The sequence below is a fragment of the Schistocerca serialis genome, chromosome 1, assembly GCF_023864345.2.
Source record: "Schistocerca serialis cubense isolate TAMUIC-IGC-003099 chromosome 1, iqSchSeri2.2, whole genome shotgun sequence".
NCBI classification, from domain to species: domain Eukaryota; kingdom Metazoa; phylum Arthropoda; class Insecta; order Orthoptera; family Acrididae; genus Schistocerca; species Schistocerca serialis.
This window is the reverse complement of record NC_064638.1, coordinates 541,719,337-541,738,805: the sequence shown is the minus strand read 5'-3', so window position 1 is coordinate 541,738,805 and position 19,469 is coordinate 541,719,337. Positions and strand designations below refer to the sequence as shown.

The 19,469-nt window shown below is 42.8% G+C and overlaps 1 protein-coding gene across 1 annotated transcript in view; it reads left to right on the top strand.

The window, feature by feature from the left end:
* The window catches only part of LOC126475112 (ankyrin repeat domain-containing protein 29-like), a 607,001-nt gene that overhangs the window by 440,239 nt on the left and 147,293 nt on the right, over positions 1-19,469 (top strand). Inside the window, exon 3 of the mRNA XM_050102700.1 lies at positions 18,769-18,867. Coding sequence (XP_049958657.1) covers positions 18,769-18,867 — 99 coding nt within the window. The remainder of the gene's footprint in view (positions 1-18,768; positions 18,868-19,469) is intronic.

Genomic DNA, 19,469 nt, shown 5'->3' with positions numbered 1-19,469 from the left:
TTTACTTGAACTAAATAGTTGTAGCTCCGTCACAAGTAGGATTGAGAAGTTTCTCTTTTTTTTATTTATTTATTTTTTTTTTTAAGTTTCTTGATGGTGACTAGTTTCGGACACCTGCGTCCATTTTCATACCATCCGTATCGTTAAGTATGGCAAATGCAGGCAATAGCTTACATACCAAAACTGTCCTACAGTGATCAAAGCGGCACTGTAGCCGACTCAACAGGGTATATACACCACATAGGACGGACTTGTCTCAATTCTCAGTTCTCTAATGTCCGCCCTATGCGGTGCATCTACTCTTGTTTCGTCGGCCTTAGTGCCGCTTTGATTGTCATTACAGGGGCAGTCTTTGTACATAGGGTATCGCCTGTATTTGTCACGCTTAACAATACGGATGCTTTGAAAATGGACACAGTGTGTCCGAAATTAGTCACCAGCAAGAAATAAGAAAGAAATTTCTCAACTGAACTTATGATGGAGTTATGACCCTTTATTTCAATTGTAAGACAAGTTGTGGACCTATTTTCCATCTACAGTTCGTAAAGTAAAATTTACCTTAACCTACACGTACCCATGGATTTTCTCATACGTCCCCACTTAATATGTTCACTTAGCAAGCAATAAAGAAAACCAAATATTTTGAAAGGGTATTGAAGTAAAAGGTGAAGAAATAAAAACTTTAAGATTACGTTTGTAGATGATATTGGAATTCTGTCGGATACGGCAGATGACATGAACGGAACGTATAGCATTGCTGCCAATCTTGAGAAAAAGGGGAAGGGAGCCTGATTTAGGCCTTTAAACGCTGTATTTCAGACTCTTCCGACCCTAAACAAAGAAGACTTTCCCGCAATAATAAATGAAAGTTAAGTGCAAAAGGCTACAAATTAGTTTACCTAACATCAAGAATGCTTTAGAAACATTTCTGTAATTTCCAAATGCTGCAAAATCTATACATTACGAGTACATCTCGCAAAATGTCAATGAAAGTGGAAGTAAACCATGGAAAGAAATCCACTTGCGTTATTAAATGAGAGGCCTGCATTCAGTGTTTTATGCAAAAATATTCACAACCGCTGCTCATCCCCCGTGTCTTCTTCTTCCTGGATCTGCCCATACTTGTATAACACAGAATTTGGATTCTGATTGGTGACTGAAGATATTACTGTAACAGCGCGGTGTGTATTATTAAGTATAGATAAGTGGGTGAATTGCGGTTATTGTAACGTTTCAGGTTAGAAAAACCGTTACAGGGTAAAGACGAATGCCTTGAACCTTGGTTCGAAAGCAATTTTGTTCCTATCCTTTAAGCTGACGTGTGCAGAAAGAAAAATTTTCATCGTCATAACCTATCTTAGTAAGCAGTGGTGACGAAATCATTTGTAGACAGGTGTACTACGTACTCGTAATTGAATCCGTTACAAATATTTTAGCAGCATATGACTAGCGAAATATAAACACTACGTTCTCCGATCTTTTTCAGACATCAAATTATAAAATGTCTATTTCCGTAATTTGTTAGCAACGCCCTATAACTTCGTAATTAAGGTGATAAATGGGTATGATAAATCGCTAACAGCCTCTGACGATCCGCGGTAGGTGTTGCCATGGTATATTATCTTGAAAAGATCCTAAAACAAAAGTACAGCAAGGGTAATGGAATGTAGTCAAATTATATCTGCTGATGCTAAGCGAATTAGTTTGAGAAATGGGGCACCAACAGTAGTAGAAAAGTTTTGCAATTTGGGCAGCAGAACAGCTGATGGCTGAAGTACAGAGGATATAAAATTCAGAGAGACAATAGCAGGTAAAGCGTTTCCGAAAAAACAAATATGTTCAGATCTAAGTATTTTCTGAAAGAATTTTTTCTCGAACGTAGGCTTATGTGGGAGGAGCTTGGACTGTAAATAGTATAGGCAAGGACAAAATCTTTTGAGGTGTGATGCTTGTGATGTACCTTCTTGATTTCTTGCTTTTACGTTTTCGTTTTCTTTAAAGTCAAAGAGAAAAGGTGAAGCGGTAGCACAGCGTAGAGCCTGCGCCTACTGCCAAATATTTTTGATTTTCAAATGTTAAAAAACATAAGATGCTTTTCCTGTTCCTCGATAAGAGGAAGCACTTGCTCTCTGCTAATGAACGAAGGCAGACGCACGTTATTTTAGAGCGTAATCGGCGGTAACCGTTTGGTTACGAGAATAAATGAAAAGTCTGTATTGTTTATGTGTGTGGAAGAAATAATACATTCGTGTTTCGTTAGTGAAAAATCGAGCTATTGTTCCAAGTAGTACTGTAATACAGAAGAACTGAAGAAGCCCACCTGTGTACTTCGAAGATATCACGAAGATCCAAATACCATATCATGGACACAGTCAAGATTTTGTAGGTGGATACGGCGATCGGACGTAGTATTTTTAATTGGTAAATATTAATCTACAACAAGAGAAAGACTATTTCTTCCATGCAGAACTAATATGAACACATTTACTTGCATAGCCCAGGTTATTGTGCTTGTCCGAGCGCCGAAAAATTAATTTCATTATTTCCGTATATATTTTTTATTATATTATATGCTGCAGAAGACTAGATGAGTAGAATGAATAACTACTGTACAAGGGGTGAATAAAATTGTGGTCGGGACCAAAACTTGACTACAGTATGCAGTTTGAAATGGATGCAAATTTTCAAGAGTTACGGAGAAATGAAGAGGCATGCACAGGATGGACTAGCGTGGAGAGCTACGTCAAATCAGTTGTCGAACTGAGGATTACGACGGTGACGATGTCAACAACAAATGCAACTACTACTACTACTACTACTACTACTACTACTACTACGGTTCCCTTATCACCAAAGTTAAGCGCTGTCATGCTTGGCCAGCACTTGGACGGGTGACCGTCCGGTCTGCCGAGCGTTGTTGGCAAGGGGGGTGCACTCAGTCCTTGTGAGGCAAACTGAATAGCTACGTGACTGAAAAGTAGCGGTTGCGGTCGTGTAAACTGACAACGGCCGGGAGAGCGGTGCGCTGACCACACGCCCCTCCATTTCCGCATCCAGTGACTCCTATGATCTGAGGATGACACGGCGTCGGTCGGAACCGTTGGGTCTTCAAGGCCTGCTAGGACGGAATTAAGTTACTGTTGCTACTATTGTATATAATATTGAACATCCAAGACAGTAATTCCCATTGCATGCAGTCTGTCGGAAGCGCATACCATGGAATGGGTCTGCAGAAGTGTAGGCCATTCAAATTACCAACACACCGAAATACTATGACTATGGAACTTCTTGTGATGCAAGCAGCACATAATTTTCTGCTCGCGGATGACAGCATCTCTATATTTCCTATACAGTAACTCTTTATCTGATTAAAAGTTGTAGCGCCTGTTTAATTGAAAACCGCACGGTACACATGATTGTCGATGAGCTGGAATCGAGGCGTGAAGGAGGTCGTTCCGTTAATTTCGATTGGGTGCAATCACACTGTGTGATCTGGCAATGAAGTTGTCGATCTCCTAGCTAAAGAGCCTGCTGTGACGAGACATACCACCTGGACTGAAATCCGAAGTACATTACCAATATGTTCTGAATGGGCACCTGGTAGAAGACAGATAATGGAAGCTGGAGGAAATAACAAAATACAAAGGCAAGAAGTACGGAACGGTTCACCTGCGGTCCTGTTCCACAAAATCTCATACAAATTCAGTGCCTAGGCACCTCGCTTTTCTGATAGCCAAACTCAAATTTAGCCTCGTATGTTTCCGTAAACATCTTCACAGGCTTCACATTGAAGAGACCTTCCTGCTCTTAGGGATGACAAGAGGACGCAGATCACCTTCTCTTTGGTTGCCGCAGACTGCATGGAAGTCTCACAATCCTGTTACAAGAGCTTGTGAAGCGTGACCATCCGTTGCCAACCTGCGTGGAGTCTTAATTAGCAACATGGATAATGGACTTTTCCATGCAGCGTACAGATTCATCATAGCCTTACATATACACATCTTAGACCAACATATTACTGACAAAATTGTTCCATACGTCATTTTTATGTATACCGTTGATCGTTAACTTTTTCTATACTTTTGAAGATACGGTTGGTCCAGTGCAACTAAATGAGAGGCAGTATCGTGCCATACGCGTTTCGCTTCTTTCTATTTGCGAAGCATCTCCAGTGATCCGTAATACATGTCTGTTTCTGTATGTAATGAGTGCCTTATATAATAAAGATTTGTTACAATATTACAGTTTTCCTTATTTTCTTGTTAGGTGAGAGGCAACTTTTTCAAGCACAAGTTTATGGAGACTGAACTACTATTTATTTCTGTTTACTGTTGTGATCCTATTAGTGGATTTATTCTCAGTTGGCTAGCGTACCCAGATGTCCAGTTTTACACTGATATGTTTGTTGTGTCTACAATGCTTGTGTGCGCGCAAGCATATCCTGACACTAATTTTCTATCAATACCTATATATTTTATGCATGAGCTGGCTGTATGATGTAAGCTAAAGGCCAATAAATCCAATTAAAAAATACGTTTCTTAAGTAGGCTCCTGTAGATACAGTGGAATCCTGTAGTAGCGCATAGAGACGTTGTCGTCGACAGCACGTTAAACCTCAGTATTGTTCCTGCTTCAAACATGCTCAATGTGGGACGAACGTTTTGGAGAGAGTGTGGCCTATAAGGGCAGAGCCCTGCCGGAAGAGCACATTTCTGGCAAAATGCAAGCAGTGTGGGCTGACAAACAGCTGTTGCGTACCTTATGGCGACAGTTGGATTTTTATGTCGCAGCTTAATACATTCCGGCAGTCGCTACTATCCTGGTAAACGCCGCACTCTCGGATGACTATTGCTAACTACACGGCTATCAACAGATAAACAATATTTGTGCCATCACTACATCTGCCCCTTTGTCTACACTACCGGAGGCCGCCAGCACATTTGTGCCACCACTCCATCTGCCCCTTTATCTAGAACAACTGGAGCTGCTAGCACGATGGTATGGCGTGGAGGGGGACGTGATGAATGGTATCATGTTCCAGACTGCAGCAAGCGACTTTTGCAACGTCTGCACTAGTTTGCTGTAGTTGTGCATTAATGATAATCATCTGACGTAGTAATGTCGTCGTCAGTCAGTAAGCGGCCTTCATCCGAAACCAGGACACCCATCTTTGAACGGCCAGCATCTCACGTCTACCGCCTTTCCAAATTGTTAGCTAGAATCATCCAGCCTCTCTCAGACTTGCAGTAAGATCTCAAAGTTGCTCAGCCGGCCGCGGTGGTCTAGCGGTTCTAGGCGCGCAGTCCGGAACCGCGCGACTGCTACAGTCGCAGGTTCGAATCCTGCCTCGGGCATGGATGTGTGTGATGTTCTTAGGTTAGTTAGGTTTAAGTAGTTCTAAGTTCTAGGGGACTGATGACCACAGTAGTTAAGTGCCATAGTGCTCAGAGCCATTTGAATCATTTTTTTTTTCAAAGTTGCTCAGTTTATTACACTACACTGCTTGTCGAGGCCATTCTGTTTTGTCTAAAACATAGTGGTATATTCGAAGCAATGCGGCTCTTTCAGTAAATCAGATAACAGTTGTTGTGAGCTCTTCTCTTTCAATGAATCGTTTGTTTGCAACACGATTGCTCCTCAAATCATTGGCCTCTATCTGTGCCTCGTTCAAACATGTATGTACGTCACTGCTACATCAGCGTTCTTCTTTATTTTCCGCTGGTGTAGTTATCCCTTATGCTTTATTATTGTACTGTGCTCTCCACTCCTTTCAGATATTATCAAAATAAGCTAGTGCCTTCTTTCCTTTTAAAATACAAAACGAGAATACAGATATGAATTAACTTTGCACAGGGTGGGGGAAATAAAAGCGGCCTGGAGAACAGTTCCAGGCGGAAAAAAATTAAAAAACAGTAGAGGAAAGGAAATACGGTACTAACCTGACTATAACAGATGTTGAAAGTGAGCACCATTCGTCTGTTGGTACTTTGGGCCCTGGTCAGCATTTTGCCAGACCGATGCTGGACTGCTGGAATTGCTGCAGTCTCATCCGAAATGCTGGAGTTTTTGAAGACTGCGAGGGTTGTTGCGATACACATTAGATTTGAGGCTCCCCACACAAAGTGATCGCACACTGAAAGATCAGGTGACCTGGTTGGTCAGCTAAGGGCCACCACCAGACTGACATGTGCTAAAAACAGGCGTGAAGATTGACTGTGTGCTTCATGGTTCGGCCGGCTGTACGGGCAGTTACTCCATCCTGCTGGAAGTAACTGTAGGTGTTTTCCACCTCCATTACTGCTGCCATAAATGGTTTCAAAATATTGGCACTGTAACGCGCCGAAGTCAGTGTCTGATGAAAGAAGATAGGACCAATAATGCAGTGTACAGACACCCATCTGCAGGTGGTCGCTCATGTCGGCACCAATGATGTGTGTCGCTATGGATCGGAGGAAATCCTCTCTGGCTTCCGGCGGCTATCTGATTTAATGAAGACTGCCAGTCTCGCTAGCGGGATGAAAGCAGAGTTCACCATCTGCAGCATCGTCGACAGGACTGACTGCAGACCTTTGGTACAGAGCCGAGTGGAGGGTCTGAATCAGAGGCTGAACGGCTCTGCGACCGTGTGGACTGCAGATTCCTCGACTTGCGCCATAGGGTGGTGGAGTTTCGGGTTTCGCTGGATAGGTCAGGAGTCCACTACATACAGCAGGCTGCTATACGGGTAGCAGGGGTTGTGTGGCGTGGACTGGGCGGTTTTTTAGGTTAGATGGCCTCGGGCAAGTACAGAAAGGGCAACAGCCTCAAAGGGTGCGGGGAAAAGTCAGGACATGCGGGGACCAAGCAGCAATCGGTATTGTAATTTTAAACTGTCGAAGCTGCGTTGGTAAATTACCGGAATTTCAAGCGCTAATAGAAAGCACCGAAGCTGAAATCGTTATAGGTACGGATAGCTGGCTGAAGCCAGAGAGAAATTCTGCCGAAATTTTACAAAGGCACAGACGGTGTTTAGAAAGGATAGATTGCATGCAACCGGTGATGGCGTGTTTGTAGTGTTAGTAGTAGTTTATCCTGTAGTGAAATTGAAGTGGATAGTTCCTGTGAATTATTATGGGTGGAAGTTATACTCAACAACCGAGCTAGGTTAATAATTGGCTCCTTTTACGACCTCCCGACTCAGCAGCATTAGTGGCAGAACAACTGAGAGAAAATCTGGAATACATTTCGCATAAATTTCCTCAGCATGTTATAGTCTTAGGTGGAGATTTCAATTTACCAGATATAGACTGGGACACTCAGATGTTTAAGACGGGTGGTAGGGACAGAGCATCGAGTGACATTATACTGAGTGCACTATCCGAAAATTACCTCGAGCAATTAAACAGAGAACCGACTCGTGGAGATAAAATCTTGCACCTACTGATAACAAAAAGACCCGAACTTTTCGATTCTGTAAGCGCAGAACAGGGAATCAGTGATCATAAGGCAGTTGCAGCTTCCCTGAATATGGAAGTAAATAGGAATATAAAAAAAGGGATGGAAATTTATCTGTTTAGAAAGAGTAATAGGAGGCAGATTTGAGACTACCTAACAGATCAAAACGAAAATTTCTGTTCAGACACTGACAACGTTGAGTATTTATGGAAAAAGTTCAAGGCAATCGTAAAATGCGTTTTAGACAGGTACGTGCCGAGTAAAACTGTGAGGGACGTGAAAAACCCACCGTGGTTCAACAACAAAGTTAGGAAACTACTGCGAAAGCAAAGAGAGCTTCACTGCAAATTTAAACGCAGCCAAAACCTCTCAGACAAACAGAAGCTAAAAGATGTGCATGTTAGCGTAAGGAGGGCTATGCGTGCAGCGTTCAGTGAATTCGAAAGTAAAATTCTATGTACCGACTTGACAGAAAATCCTAGGAAGTTCTGGTCTTATGTTAAATCAGTAAGTGGCTCGAAACAGCATAGCCAGACACTCCGGAACGATAATGGCATTGAAACAGAGGATGACCCGCGTAAAGCTGAAATACTAAACACCTTTTTCCAAAGCTGTTTCACAGAGGAAGACCGCATTGCAGTTCCTTCTCTAAATCCTCGCACGGACGAAAAAATGGCTGACATCGAAATAAGTGTCCAAGGAATGGAAAAGCAACTGAAATCGCTCAACAGAGGAAAGTCCACTGGACCTGACGGGATACCAATTCGATTCTACACAGAGTACGCGAAAGAACTTGCCCCCCTCCTAACAGCTGTGTACCGCAAATCTCTAGAGGAATGGAAGGTTCCAAATGATTGGAAAAGAGCACAGGTAGTTCCCGTTTTCATGAAGGGTTGTCGAGCAGATGCACAAAACTATAAGCCTATATCTCTGACATCGATCTGTTGTAGAATTTTAGAACATGTTTTTTGCTCGCGTATCATGTCATTTCTGAAAACCCAGAATCTACTCTGTAGGAATCAACATGGATTCCGGAAACAGCGATCGTGTGAGACCCAGAAAATATTAGATACAGGCTCCCAGGTAGATGCCATTTTCCTTGACTTCTGGAAGGCATTCGATACAGTTGTGCACTGTCACCTGATAAACAAAGTAAGAACCTACGCAATATCAGACCAGCTGTGTGGCTGGATTGAAGAGTTTTTAGCAAACAGAACACAGCATGTTGTTCTCAATGGAGAGACATCTAAAGACGTTAAAGTAACCTCTGGCGTGCCACAGGGGAGTGTTATGGGACCATAGCTTTCACAATATATATAAATGACCTAGTAGATAGTATCAGAAGTTCCATGCGGCTTTTCGCGGATGATGCTGTAGTATACAGAGAAGTTTCGGCATTAGAAAATTGCAGCGAAATGCAGGAAGATCTGCAGCGGATAGGCACTTGGTGCAGTGAGTGGCAACTGACCCTTAACATAGACAAATGTAATATATTGCGAATACATAGAAAGAAGGATCCTTTATTGTATGATTATATGATAGCGGAACAAACACTGATAGCAGTTACTTCTGTAAAATATCTGGGAGTATGCGTGCGGAACGATTTGAAGTGGAATGATCATATAAAATTAATTGTTGGTAAGGCGGGTGCCAGGTTGAGATTCATTGGGAGAGTCCTTAGCAAATGTAGTCCATCAACAAAGGAGGTGGCTGACAAAACACTCGTTTGACCTATACTTGAGTATTGCTCATCAGTGTGGGATCCGTACCAGATCGGGTTGGCGGAGGAGATAGAGAAGATCCAAAGAAGAGCGGCGCGTTTCGTCACAGGGTTATTTGGTAAGCGTGATAGCATTACAGAGATGTTTAGCAAACTCAAGTAGCAGACTCTGCAAGAGAGGCGCTCTGTATCACGGTGTAGCTTGCTGTCCAGGTTTCGAGAGGTGCGTTTCTGGATATATTGCTTCCCCCTACTTACACCTCCCTATGAGATCACGAATGTAAAATTAGAGAGATTCGAGCGCGCACGGAGGCTTTCGGGCAGTCGTTCTTCCCACGAACCATGCGCGACTGGGATAGGAGAGGGAGGTAATGACAGTGGCACGTAAAGTGCCCTCCGCCATACACCGTTGGGTGGCTTGCGGAGTATAAATGTGGATGTAGATGTATAACCCCAACCTTCTAATGATGCAGCGATGTTGCGTGGAATTTGTGCGGATTCTCTGCTACTTATAACCTGCGATTCTGTGAGTTCAGCATAACCACTCAGGTGAAGCCAGGTTTCATCAGATATAAAGAACAGATCCATGTCCAAACCACAGATTGTTACCTCAGTGAAATGGAGACATTGTGGAGCATACGGTGTTTTCAATGCTTGAACGAACACACAGTCGGTAGGACAGTGTGTGCAGGTCCAGATGGAGCATTCGTCCGTATCATCGCCGTGTGATCTCTAGCAACAAGCGTCGAGTTGTTTTGGTAGGACTCTTGAAGCATTTTCTGATGAACTGCAGTCACATTTTCTGATGTGCGGACACGTTTGAAAATGTGTTTTGACTTGTTCAAAACAGATCTTGTCTGATGCCATTTCCGGGCTAATTATGGCGCACCATAAAACTTCTCAGCAGACAACTGACCACGCCGTTTCCGTGACTTTCTCACTTGCATTTCCACAACGAACACGCACTGTTCCACTGTGAGCAGCATCGCCCTTTTGCATTGCTCCACTTCCACTGACACAGCTCGCACGACGGTTTGTACATGGCGTACATGTCACGGGGTGTGGTTATATGCAGCCATTTGCGTCCAATTGTATCTACAAGTCCGAGCCACTTTTATTTGCCCATCCTCTACCATGTTCATTGTTTCTCAGTGCTTTCTCACTTCCTGCATGTCTATGGTTCAAATCACTCTAAGCATTATGGGACCTAACATTTGAGGTCATTAGTCCCCTAGTCTTAGAACTACTTAAACCTAACTAAGCTGAGGACATCACACGCATCCACGCCCGAGGCAGGATTCGAACCTGCGACCGTAGCAGCAGCGACCTAAATGTCTACTATTCTGTTAATCTCTGTATTCAGGTTGATTCACTAACTATTGCCACCTAGAATAACTCCGAAAGTATGATAGCTGAAAAGTCTTTGGGACAAATGTTGCATTTGACAACGGAGGCCATAATATGACATTGGTTTCTTGTTGCTAGGTGGGGTCGCGTCAGAGATATTAAGGTCAACTTTGTTTTTTAAATGCGATTCTATAATTTGGTACTAATTTTCTGATAGCGGCTATCGAGACGAATCCAATGACGTGTAACAGTAAGGTCTTTGAAGGTCAACGAAGGTTACAAAGGTGGCAAACTTCTTATCATGGATTGAGTGGTATTCGGTATCACATTGGCGCTTATCGAAGCACATGCCCTGACAATTCTCTCTCGCATATCTTCAGGTGTAGCTGAAACGTCTTTAGAAACAATGTCTATTACGAATCCCCACAAGAAAAAAATCCAGAGGCGTCAAGTCTGGCAAACGAGACGGCCACGATTTGGAAATTGTCTCTGCAACTCATTTCTAGCCATCAGCAAAAAATGCGCCGGACACGCATCGTGTTGATACCACATTCTGTCCTTGTTCCTAAAGGTATTTCTTTCAGTAAGAGACCTAATGTTTCTTGCGGGAATGTGATGTACTTTCTACCATTAAGATTTCCTTCGATGAAACAGGGGCTTATAATTCTGTCCTCAAGAATCCCACACCATACATTCACCGACCACGGTTTTTGGTGTGCAAATTGCCGCAGCCAACATGGATTTTCAGTTGCCCAATAATGCATGTTATGCTAATTAACATTTCCGTGGTTCGTGAATGTAGCCCCGTCAGTAAATAAAATAAAATTAATAAATGTTTCATCCCTCTGAGGATTGGCGCCATCAGCCTACAGTGACTTGCTTGGCTTCACGGTTTTTGTATAGGTGCCACAAAGACACATTTACGTGTCGAGGGCCTCAGGAGGTTACGCTGCGTCCGCAATTAGCAAGCACAGCTGCGTAATTAGTGGCGCTGGCCCGAGGCAACTTCCGTTGTTGTTGAGTGTCGTTTTCGACTTCGCGCTTCCCCTCTCGTTTCACTTTATTTCTACTTGTTTATGCTGTGTTTACGAGCGCTCTCTCTCTCTCTCTCTCTCTCTCTCTCTCTCTCTCTCTCACACACACACACACACACACACACACACACACACACACAAACACACGCGTACAGTTTTAAGACATTACTGGCTTTCTTGTCCGGATACTGCACTGTCACCGTTAATAATAAGCAACATAAATCTGTTGCATCTGCGACGATGTCTTGCAGCAAAGTAGGCTCCGTGTTATCGTAAGGTTCCGTTCTCCTCAGTCAGTGTAAAATAAGCGATTTGTACGATTTTGAAAACCTAATGAAGCAATCATGATTTTAGCCAACATGGTTAGGAGTGTCAGCCATCTTACTTGTGCTAATTACCTATGAAGAAACAGAAACGATCGCAAAGTATCATTTAGTTAAAATTATCAGTTTCGGCACATACAGTAGGCCATCTTCAGATAAGTTGTACTATGTGCTGGAACTGCCCAGCACTTCGCCACTGTATGTACCCAAACCGCTCATTTTAAGTAAATGATACTTTGCGATCGTGCCTGTTTCTTCATAAGTAATAAGGAAGCAATAACCGTAAATCTTTTTGCACATTATTAATTGATCCTTGGACAAAATTTTCTAATTTTTTTTTTCCAGTCGTCATTAAGCTTCCGAACCTAGGAGTTACTGTTGCTCTGTCCAAAATGAGGTGTGCAGTCTGCAAATTTGACCTCAAATCAGGAAACGAACAATTTTGTTAATCTATAAGATACTGCGCACTAAGTAAGAAAACAGTCTTTTTGGAATTTGAAAAAAGTTATAAAATAGGGGACGTTTGAAACAAAGGTGGAATGCATTTCAAGCTGGCTGTATGGATTGCGAGCACACTAATGCAGATATATTTCTGTCAGTTGGTTGAATTATTCCACGGGCATGCCCGCGAGGAGTAATAGCCTATTTTTTTTTTAATTTCAGAGCATATTACAAAAGACGTGATCACAACACACGACAAAACAACTTTTCAAACGAAGTCCTCAATTTTATTTCTTTTTCAAATTTAAGAAAACGGTGCTAGTACTCCGTGCACAGTATCCAATTGATTAAGAAAATTGTTTGTTTCTTGATTTCAGATAATATTTACTTACTGCAGGACTTCCGTCACGGACACACCTAATTTTGGACAGAACAGCTTTAACTCCTCTGACGGGAGCTGGATGATGACTAAATTTCTTTAAAAATTAAGAAAATGTTGTCCAAAAATAAATAATTTGCAAAAAGATTTACGTTGATTGCTACATTAGTTTCTTCAAAAAATCATAAAAATCGTTATTTCATAGGGTGACTGAGGAGAACGGTATCTTAATAGCTTGGGAGGTTCAGCGGTCCGTGCCCCCACCCCCGGTCGGAGGTTCGAGTCCTCCCACGGGCATGGGCGCGTGTGTTGTCCACAGTGTAAGTTAGATTAAGTAGTGTGTAGGCTTAGGAACCGATGACCTCTGCAGTTTGGTCGCATAAGACCTTACCACAAATTTCCAATTTCCACTCTCATGTACATAATAATAAAGATAACGAAATTAACAGGCGCCTAATTATTAGTCTTCCACAATCATAATCATGACCACTCCTTGCATCTACCCTCCAACAGAATAACTCACTGTGAGGAAGAATATCCTACTAGAGCTGAATTCTTGTACAGTCTACTTGGACCACCTCTCATAGACGGATGTAACAGATTTTTTCTCGTTAGGGAGTTCTGATAGCGCTGTTTGGTGTACCACTGGGACAGACTACTACTTCGTGGTGTCTACCACAAGTTTAACTAGATATATCTGGAATTATCTGTCACTTAACAATTGTAGAAATGTGTAGATGTATTATGTTGTTTATTAAGAATAGGTTCTACATAAAACATCTTTACAGAGTTTTTTTTATTTTTCTTGCGCAAACTGGCGATGATCCGGGTTAATGCAGGCGCGAGACTGTACAGATAAGCGAAAAATACGGATAATCCAAAATACATGTGAGTTTACAAAAAAACCCTACGTGTCTCACCAGATGGCCCACTGCATTTCTGACGCTCTACTTGCTGGAAGCAACGGACTTGAAATTAACAAACCTTAGCTCTTAAACAAAGGGCTAGGCAAAGATAACTAAACGGAATCTGCCACGGACATTTTACGACGGTTGTCTCTCCGCATTATGAGGAAAGTCAAACGGGAAACAATTATCATCATTATCTTCTTGTACTGTTTCCAGCCCCTCTCCATCTTTTTCGTGTCCTCCTACCTCTTTCTCTCTTCACTGTCCCAATTTTCTCGTCTCTTTTTCACACATTCCTTCACTCCAACGATACATCTGCCTCTCGGTCTTCCGCTAGAAGTCTCGCCTCCTATTGTCATTTGATTACCCTGTCTTGGTATCCTGCCAACTCTCATGCCTTACGTGTCCATACCATCGTAACCTTTTCTTTCCTACAGTGTCTTGCATGGGCTTGTCTTTCACTGCTTCTCTCACTTCCTGGTTCTATCCATTCAAGTTACTCCTATTCTGCTTTTTTGAAACTACACCTAGCAAGCCTATATCCTGCCCAGCTTCCTTTTCTTCATTAGCCACGTCAGTATTGGAGCGTAATATTCTCGGTATAATATTTCTTCACTTTTAGCTGGTACATCCGATCTGCAGACCAGTATTCTTACTCTGCAGGAATCCATGTTCCTGCCTTCGCCATTCACTAATCTTCGTGCCATTCCTCTCAGTGTCTTCTACTGCACTCCCAGGTGCCTGAAACTTTCAGTTTCCCTTTCCTGAAGAGTTCCCAGATCTCGCCTTCTCAATGCCAGGACCACCATCTTTTTCTTCCGCCTTCGTCGTGCATCAGAGTAAGGTCAGCGTGGTTATTGAAGGATTTGGGACAGCTAGTTTAATGCATTGCTGGATGCCCTTCCTGTAATTATCCCATAAGTCTCCAGGATGGAATGTGTGTACCCCAACTGTTTGTGTGCAGTGTTATTCATGTGCAAGTGAGCGAAATTTTTCTAAATCTTCGAGAATTGTGTAACTGAGGCGAGACTTGGGTACCAACCCAGTATTCACCCAGTGGGATGAGGGAAACATCCAAGCTGGCCGACAGACTGAGCCCCATTGTTAATCTGCTGAGCGGTCTATCTGGGCCTGCACTCCTCCCTATCCTGGAAGTTGCACTTTTACAGGCGTGGCTATCTGGATGGTGGAACACCATTAATAGAGGCTTTTCAAATTTGTAGTCACTCTCAGAACTGCCTTACACTAAAACTTGAATCCTGGTGTAAACCCACATTGCTCCTCCCTGTCCTACTATCTTCTGTACACTCTTTTTCCAGGATCTTCTCAAACAGTTTGGCCACATGACGCATACAAGCAAATCCCCTATAATTTTGACAGTTTCTCACGACTATTCTCAAAAATTGATACTTGATTCACTTCTTAACTCTTTTTTGTTGGTTCGCTTTCGTATCTGTCTGTCTGTCTGTAGTGTACAAGTATTGCAGTTGACTTTAAACTAACTTCTTGATGAGCTAGATACTTGAAATTTCAAACATCAGAACTGCATAACTCGTTTCATTGTGTGTCTTATCCATCCACCTTCCTCAGGGTGGCGTGAAAAGGGTTGCTACCGCCCGACATTTCGGCTGACCCGCAGGACCAGCATTTTGTGGGGGTAGTATTGGAATGCATTTTAGGCGGTACGTGTGTAACCCGATAAAGGTCGCTAGACGACATTGCTACATCTACGAGCGCTAGTATCGCCTCTTCAGCACTTACTTCACGACGCTGTACGGCCACGCTCACCTTGTCCGCCTGCTTGTGCTGCACTTGTACTAAACTGCTAGCCGAGCCGCGGCTCTACCTTCTGTTGTGTATTTGCTGCGCTACTGTATCTTTATCATTATACAATCTTAGTTTGATCTTAAATTTTGCTACGCCTTAGGTTCTCACTCTTGAATTACTGTTTCGACTTTGTTGTTGTGCCGTAGCGCATCCGTTGGCTTTTTTTTTTTTTGCTGTTCATACTCGGCTAACTGCTGTTGGCGGCCCATGGCTGGTCGGCCAATCTCTGCTGGTTTTTTGTTTTCAGTCCTGTCACAGTAGTTCGCTACAGTACTATATAAACTCATCAAAACGTTTAAAATCCACGGACAAAATTCACATACATATGACTGTAAAGCAGAACATATTTAAATAACACGTTTTTAAATTGGATAAAACATATGAAATAATTTGTCTTAGTTCCATACAGATACCTAGCCCCAGACAGTTCTTAAAACAGCCAGTTGTGAATCTTTAATTGCTATTAAAATACTTGTAAGCTTTATAACGAGAAACGTGGAGCACATGCAATAGATAATACAATACAGGGTGTTTCAAAATGAATATGCCGGTTTTAATACTTTTTAGCCTTTATTGTATTTATTTGTATTTGTAATTATAAATAGTACGTCAAATGAAAGAGCAGCTTAGATATTTTTATTTGTAAACCTGTTACAAGCTCCGCAGACTACGAACTATGCAAACAAAATGTTGGTGCATGACGATGAAGCCGGCCGGGATGGCCGAGCGGCTCTAGGCGCTACAGTCTGGAACCGCGCGACCGCTACTGTCGCAGCTTCGAATCCTGCCTCGGGCATGGATGTGTGTGATGTCCTTAGGTTAGTTAGGTTTAAGTACCTCTAAGTTCTAGGGGACTGATGACCTCAGCAGTTAAGTCCCATAGTGCTCAGAGCCATTTGAACCATTTTTGAATTGAACTACTAACACATCAATTCTATACTGTATGCACCCCAAGATTTTCGTTATAAACGTTGTAAGTACACAATGTGATGCAAAGTATCCTGACACCTGGCTGAAAATGACTTATAAGTTAGTGGCGCCCTCCATCACTTATGCTGGAATTCAATATGGTATTGGCCCACCCTTATCCTTGATAACAGCTTCCAGTCTCGCAGGCATACGTTCAGTCAGGTGCTGCAAGGTTTCTTGGGGAATGGTAGCCCATTCTTCACGGAGTGCAGCACTGAGGAGAGGTATCGATGTCGGTGGGTGAGACCTGGCATGAAGTCGGCTTTCCGAAATATCGCAAAGGTGTTCTATAGGATTTAGGTCACGACTCAGTGCAGGCCAGTCCATTATAGGGATGTTATTGTCGTGTAACCACTCCGGCACAGGCCGTGCTTTATGAACAGGTTCTCGATCGTGTTGAAAGATGCAATCGCGATCCCCGAATTGCTCTTCAACAGTGGGAAGCAGCAAGGTGCTGAAAACATCAATGTAGGCCTGTGCTGTGATAGTGCCACGCAAAACAACAAGGGGTGCAAACCCCTTCCATGAAATACACGACCGCACCATAACACCACTGCCTCCGAATTTTACTGTTGGCACCACACAAGCTGACAGATGACGTTCACCGGGCATTTGTCATACCCCACCCTGCCGTCGGATCGCCACATTGTGTACCAAGACTCGTCACTCCACAGAACGTTTTCCACTGTTCAGTCGTCGAATGTTTACGCTCATTACACCAAGCGAGGCGTCGTTTGGCACTTGCCGGCGTGATGTGTGGCTTATGAGCAGCCGCTCGACCATGAAATCCAAGTTTTCTCACCTCCCACCTGTCATAGCACTTGCAGTGGATCTTGATGCCATTTGGAATACCTGTGTGATGGTCTGGACAGATGTCTGCCTATTACACATTACGACTCTTCAACTGTCGGCGGTCTCTGTCAGTCAACAGACGAGGTCGGCCTTCCACTTCGCTATCACATCGGAAACAGTGGACCTAGGGATGTTTAGGAGTGTGAAAATCTCGTGCACAGACGTATGACACAAGTGGCCAATCACCTGACCACGTTCGAAGTCCGTGAGTTCCGCGGAGCGCCTCATTCTGCTCTCTCACGATGTCTACTGACTACTGAGGTCGCCGATGTGAAGTACCTAGCAGTGAGTGGTAGCACAATGCGCCTAATATGAAAAACGTATGTTTTTGAGGGTGTCCGAATACTTTTGATGACATAGTATACTTTTATAGCTATTAAAAATTCAGAATCACAAATTTTCTGAACTACCTGTTATGGGGCTAGAAGAAATTTGTACCTGCCAGTCTGATTTATAAACGTGTTCTATTAAATTTTTTTGTCTTGTTTAATGGGTGTAGGACGTCAAACGGGGTGATTTGGAGCAGGAGAGGCACCAGAGGACATTTTAATTTCCACTGTCTATACTTTTACAAGTAAATTCATAAAACTTTGTCAGCACGACCAGGAAGGATTCAGGATTCACACTTGTAGCAGCGGAAGTTAAAAAACATAAGAAAATAATTTTTTTTACATATGAAATTTCATCATTTTTTCACTTACTATTGGCTGCATTTGTTGCTATAGGTACATTTCCCATCACAAGTAAGAGAGATTCTTTGATGAATTTTGCACAGCATACAAACCATACTTACAAGTGTCTGAAACTCTAGAATCTATTTAATTCATGAAAAAATGAATGAGCTGTTACGGTTTAAACTTTATGTTTAGAAAAAATCAAATTTTGTAGTTAATTATCTGAATTTTTACCACAGTTTTTAATAGATTTGGAAAATTCTAGAGTTTCATACACCTGTAAGTATGGTTTGTATGCTGTGCAAAATACATCAATGAATCTCTCTTACTTGTGAAGAAAAATGTACCTATAGCAACAAATGCAGCCAATACTAAGTGAAAAAATGATGAAATTTCATATCTAAAAAAAAATTATTTTGTTATGTTTTTGCACTTCCACTGCTATGAGTGTGAATCCTGAATCCTTCCCGGTCATGCTGACAAAGTTTTGTGAATTTATTTGTAAAGGTATAGACAGTAGAAAATAAAATGTCCTGTGGTGCCTCCCCTGCTTCAAGTCGGCCCGTTTGACGTCCTACCCCCCTTAAGTAATTGTTTCGTTCTTGAAGCAAGGAGAAGTCCGATCGTGTCTTTGGTAATGGCATTGTCTTCCAGTGCTAACACCGAAGTCACTCGCATAATAGTGTCTTCTATTCGAAAATATTCGTTCTAATTACACCAGAATACTTATATTGTTTTTTTTTCTTTGTATGTCAAAAATCACCGCAATGTGCATGCAGGCCGGATAACCCGTATGTATTGTGCGACAGCCGTAAGCAGAACACGCGCGTGTCTGACGGCGGTGTGCCGGCTTGTTGCAGGACGGGACGACGCCGCTGATCCTGGCGGCTGCCGGCGGCTTCGTGGACTGCGTGCGGGAGCTGCTGCAGCAGGGCGCCGACCCCAAGGCCCGCCGCACGGTGAGTCCGCCGCCACCACCACCTCACCCAGGCTTACCGAAACCACCGTCAAAATTCCCGTGCGATTCTGTGCTGCGTAACACAAAAGTCACGTATTTGTTCACAGAGTACTGGCTCGCTGCGTGAATCCATGCTGTTCATATTGTTGGTGCCACTGCATCGTGAAGCATGATTTTGTTCGTTAACAAGTCTGTATGCGTGGCCATCATCTGCAGCAAGCACAGAAATACTCGTTCTATAAAAAAAATATATAAATCGCCTTTTCTTGCTACAATGTATTTAATTTGTTTCAGTCGCGTTTCGCCTTTTACTTAAGGCATCTTGAGTGGAATCCGGAATGATACAGTTTCGTACTGATATGCAATATTTGTAGATCATAAAACAGTTCGCCTCTTATTTTTTACGTAAACAACGGATTACTTACAGTTATTCCAGTTTTTGGCTGGCATCTGCGTTTCCATTGCCCAGCTAGGCGTATCAATTATACGAGTGAGTAGTGTCCGTTCATTCGGACATGTCCGGAAGATCAGACACCATGCATTCATATACTTGAATATTGTTCATCAGTCTGGGATCCATACCAGATACGATTGAGAGAGGAA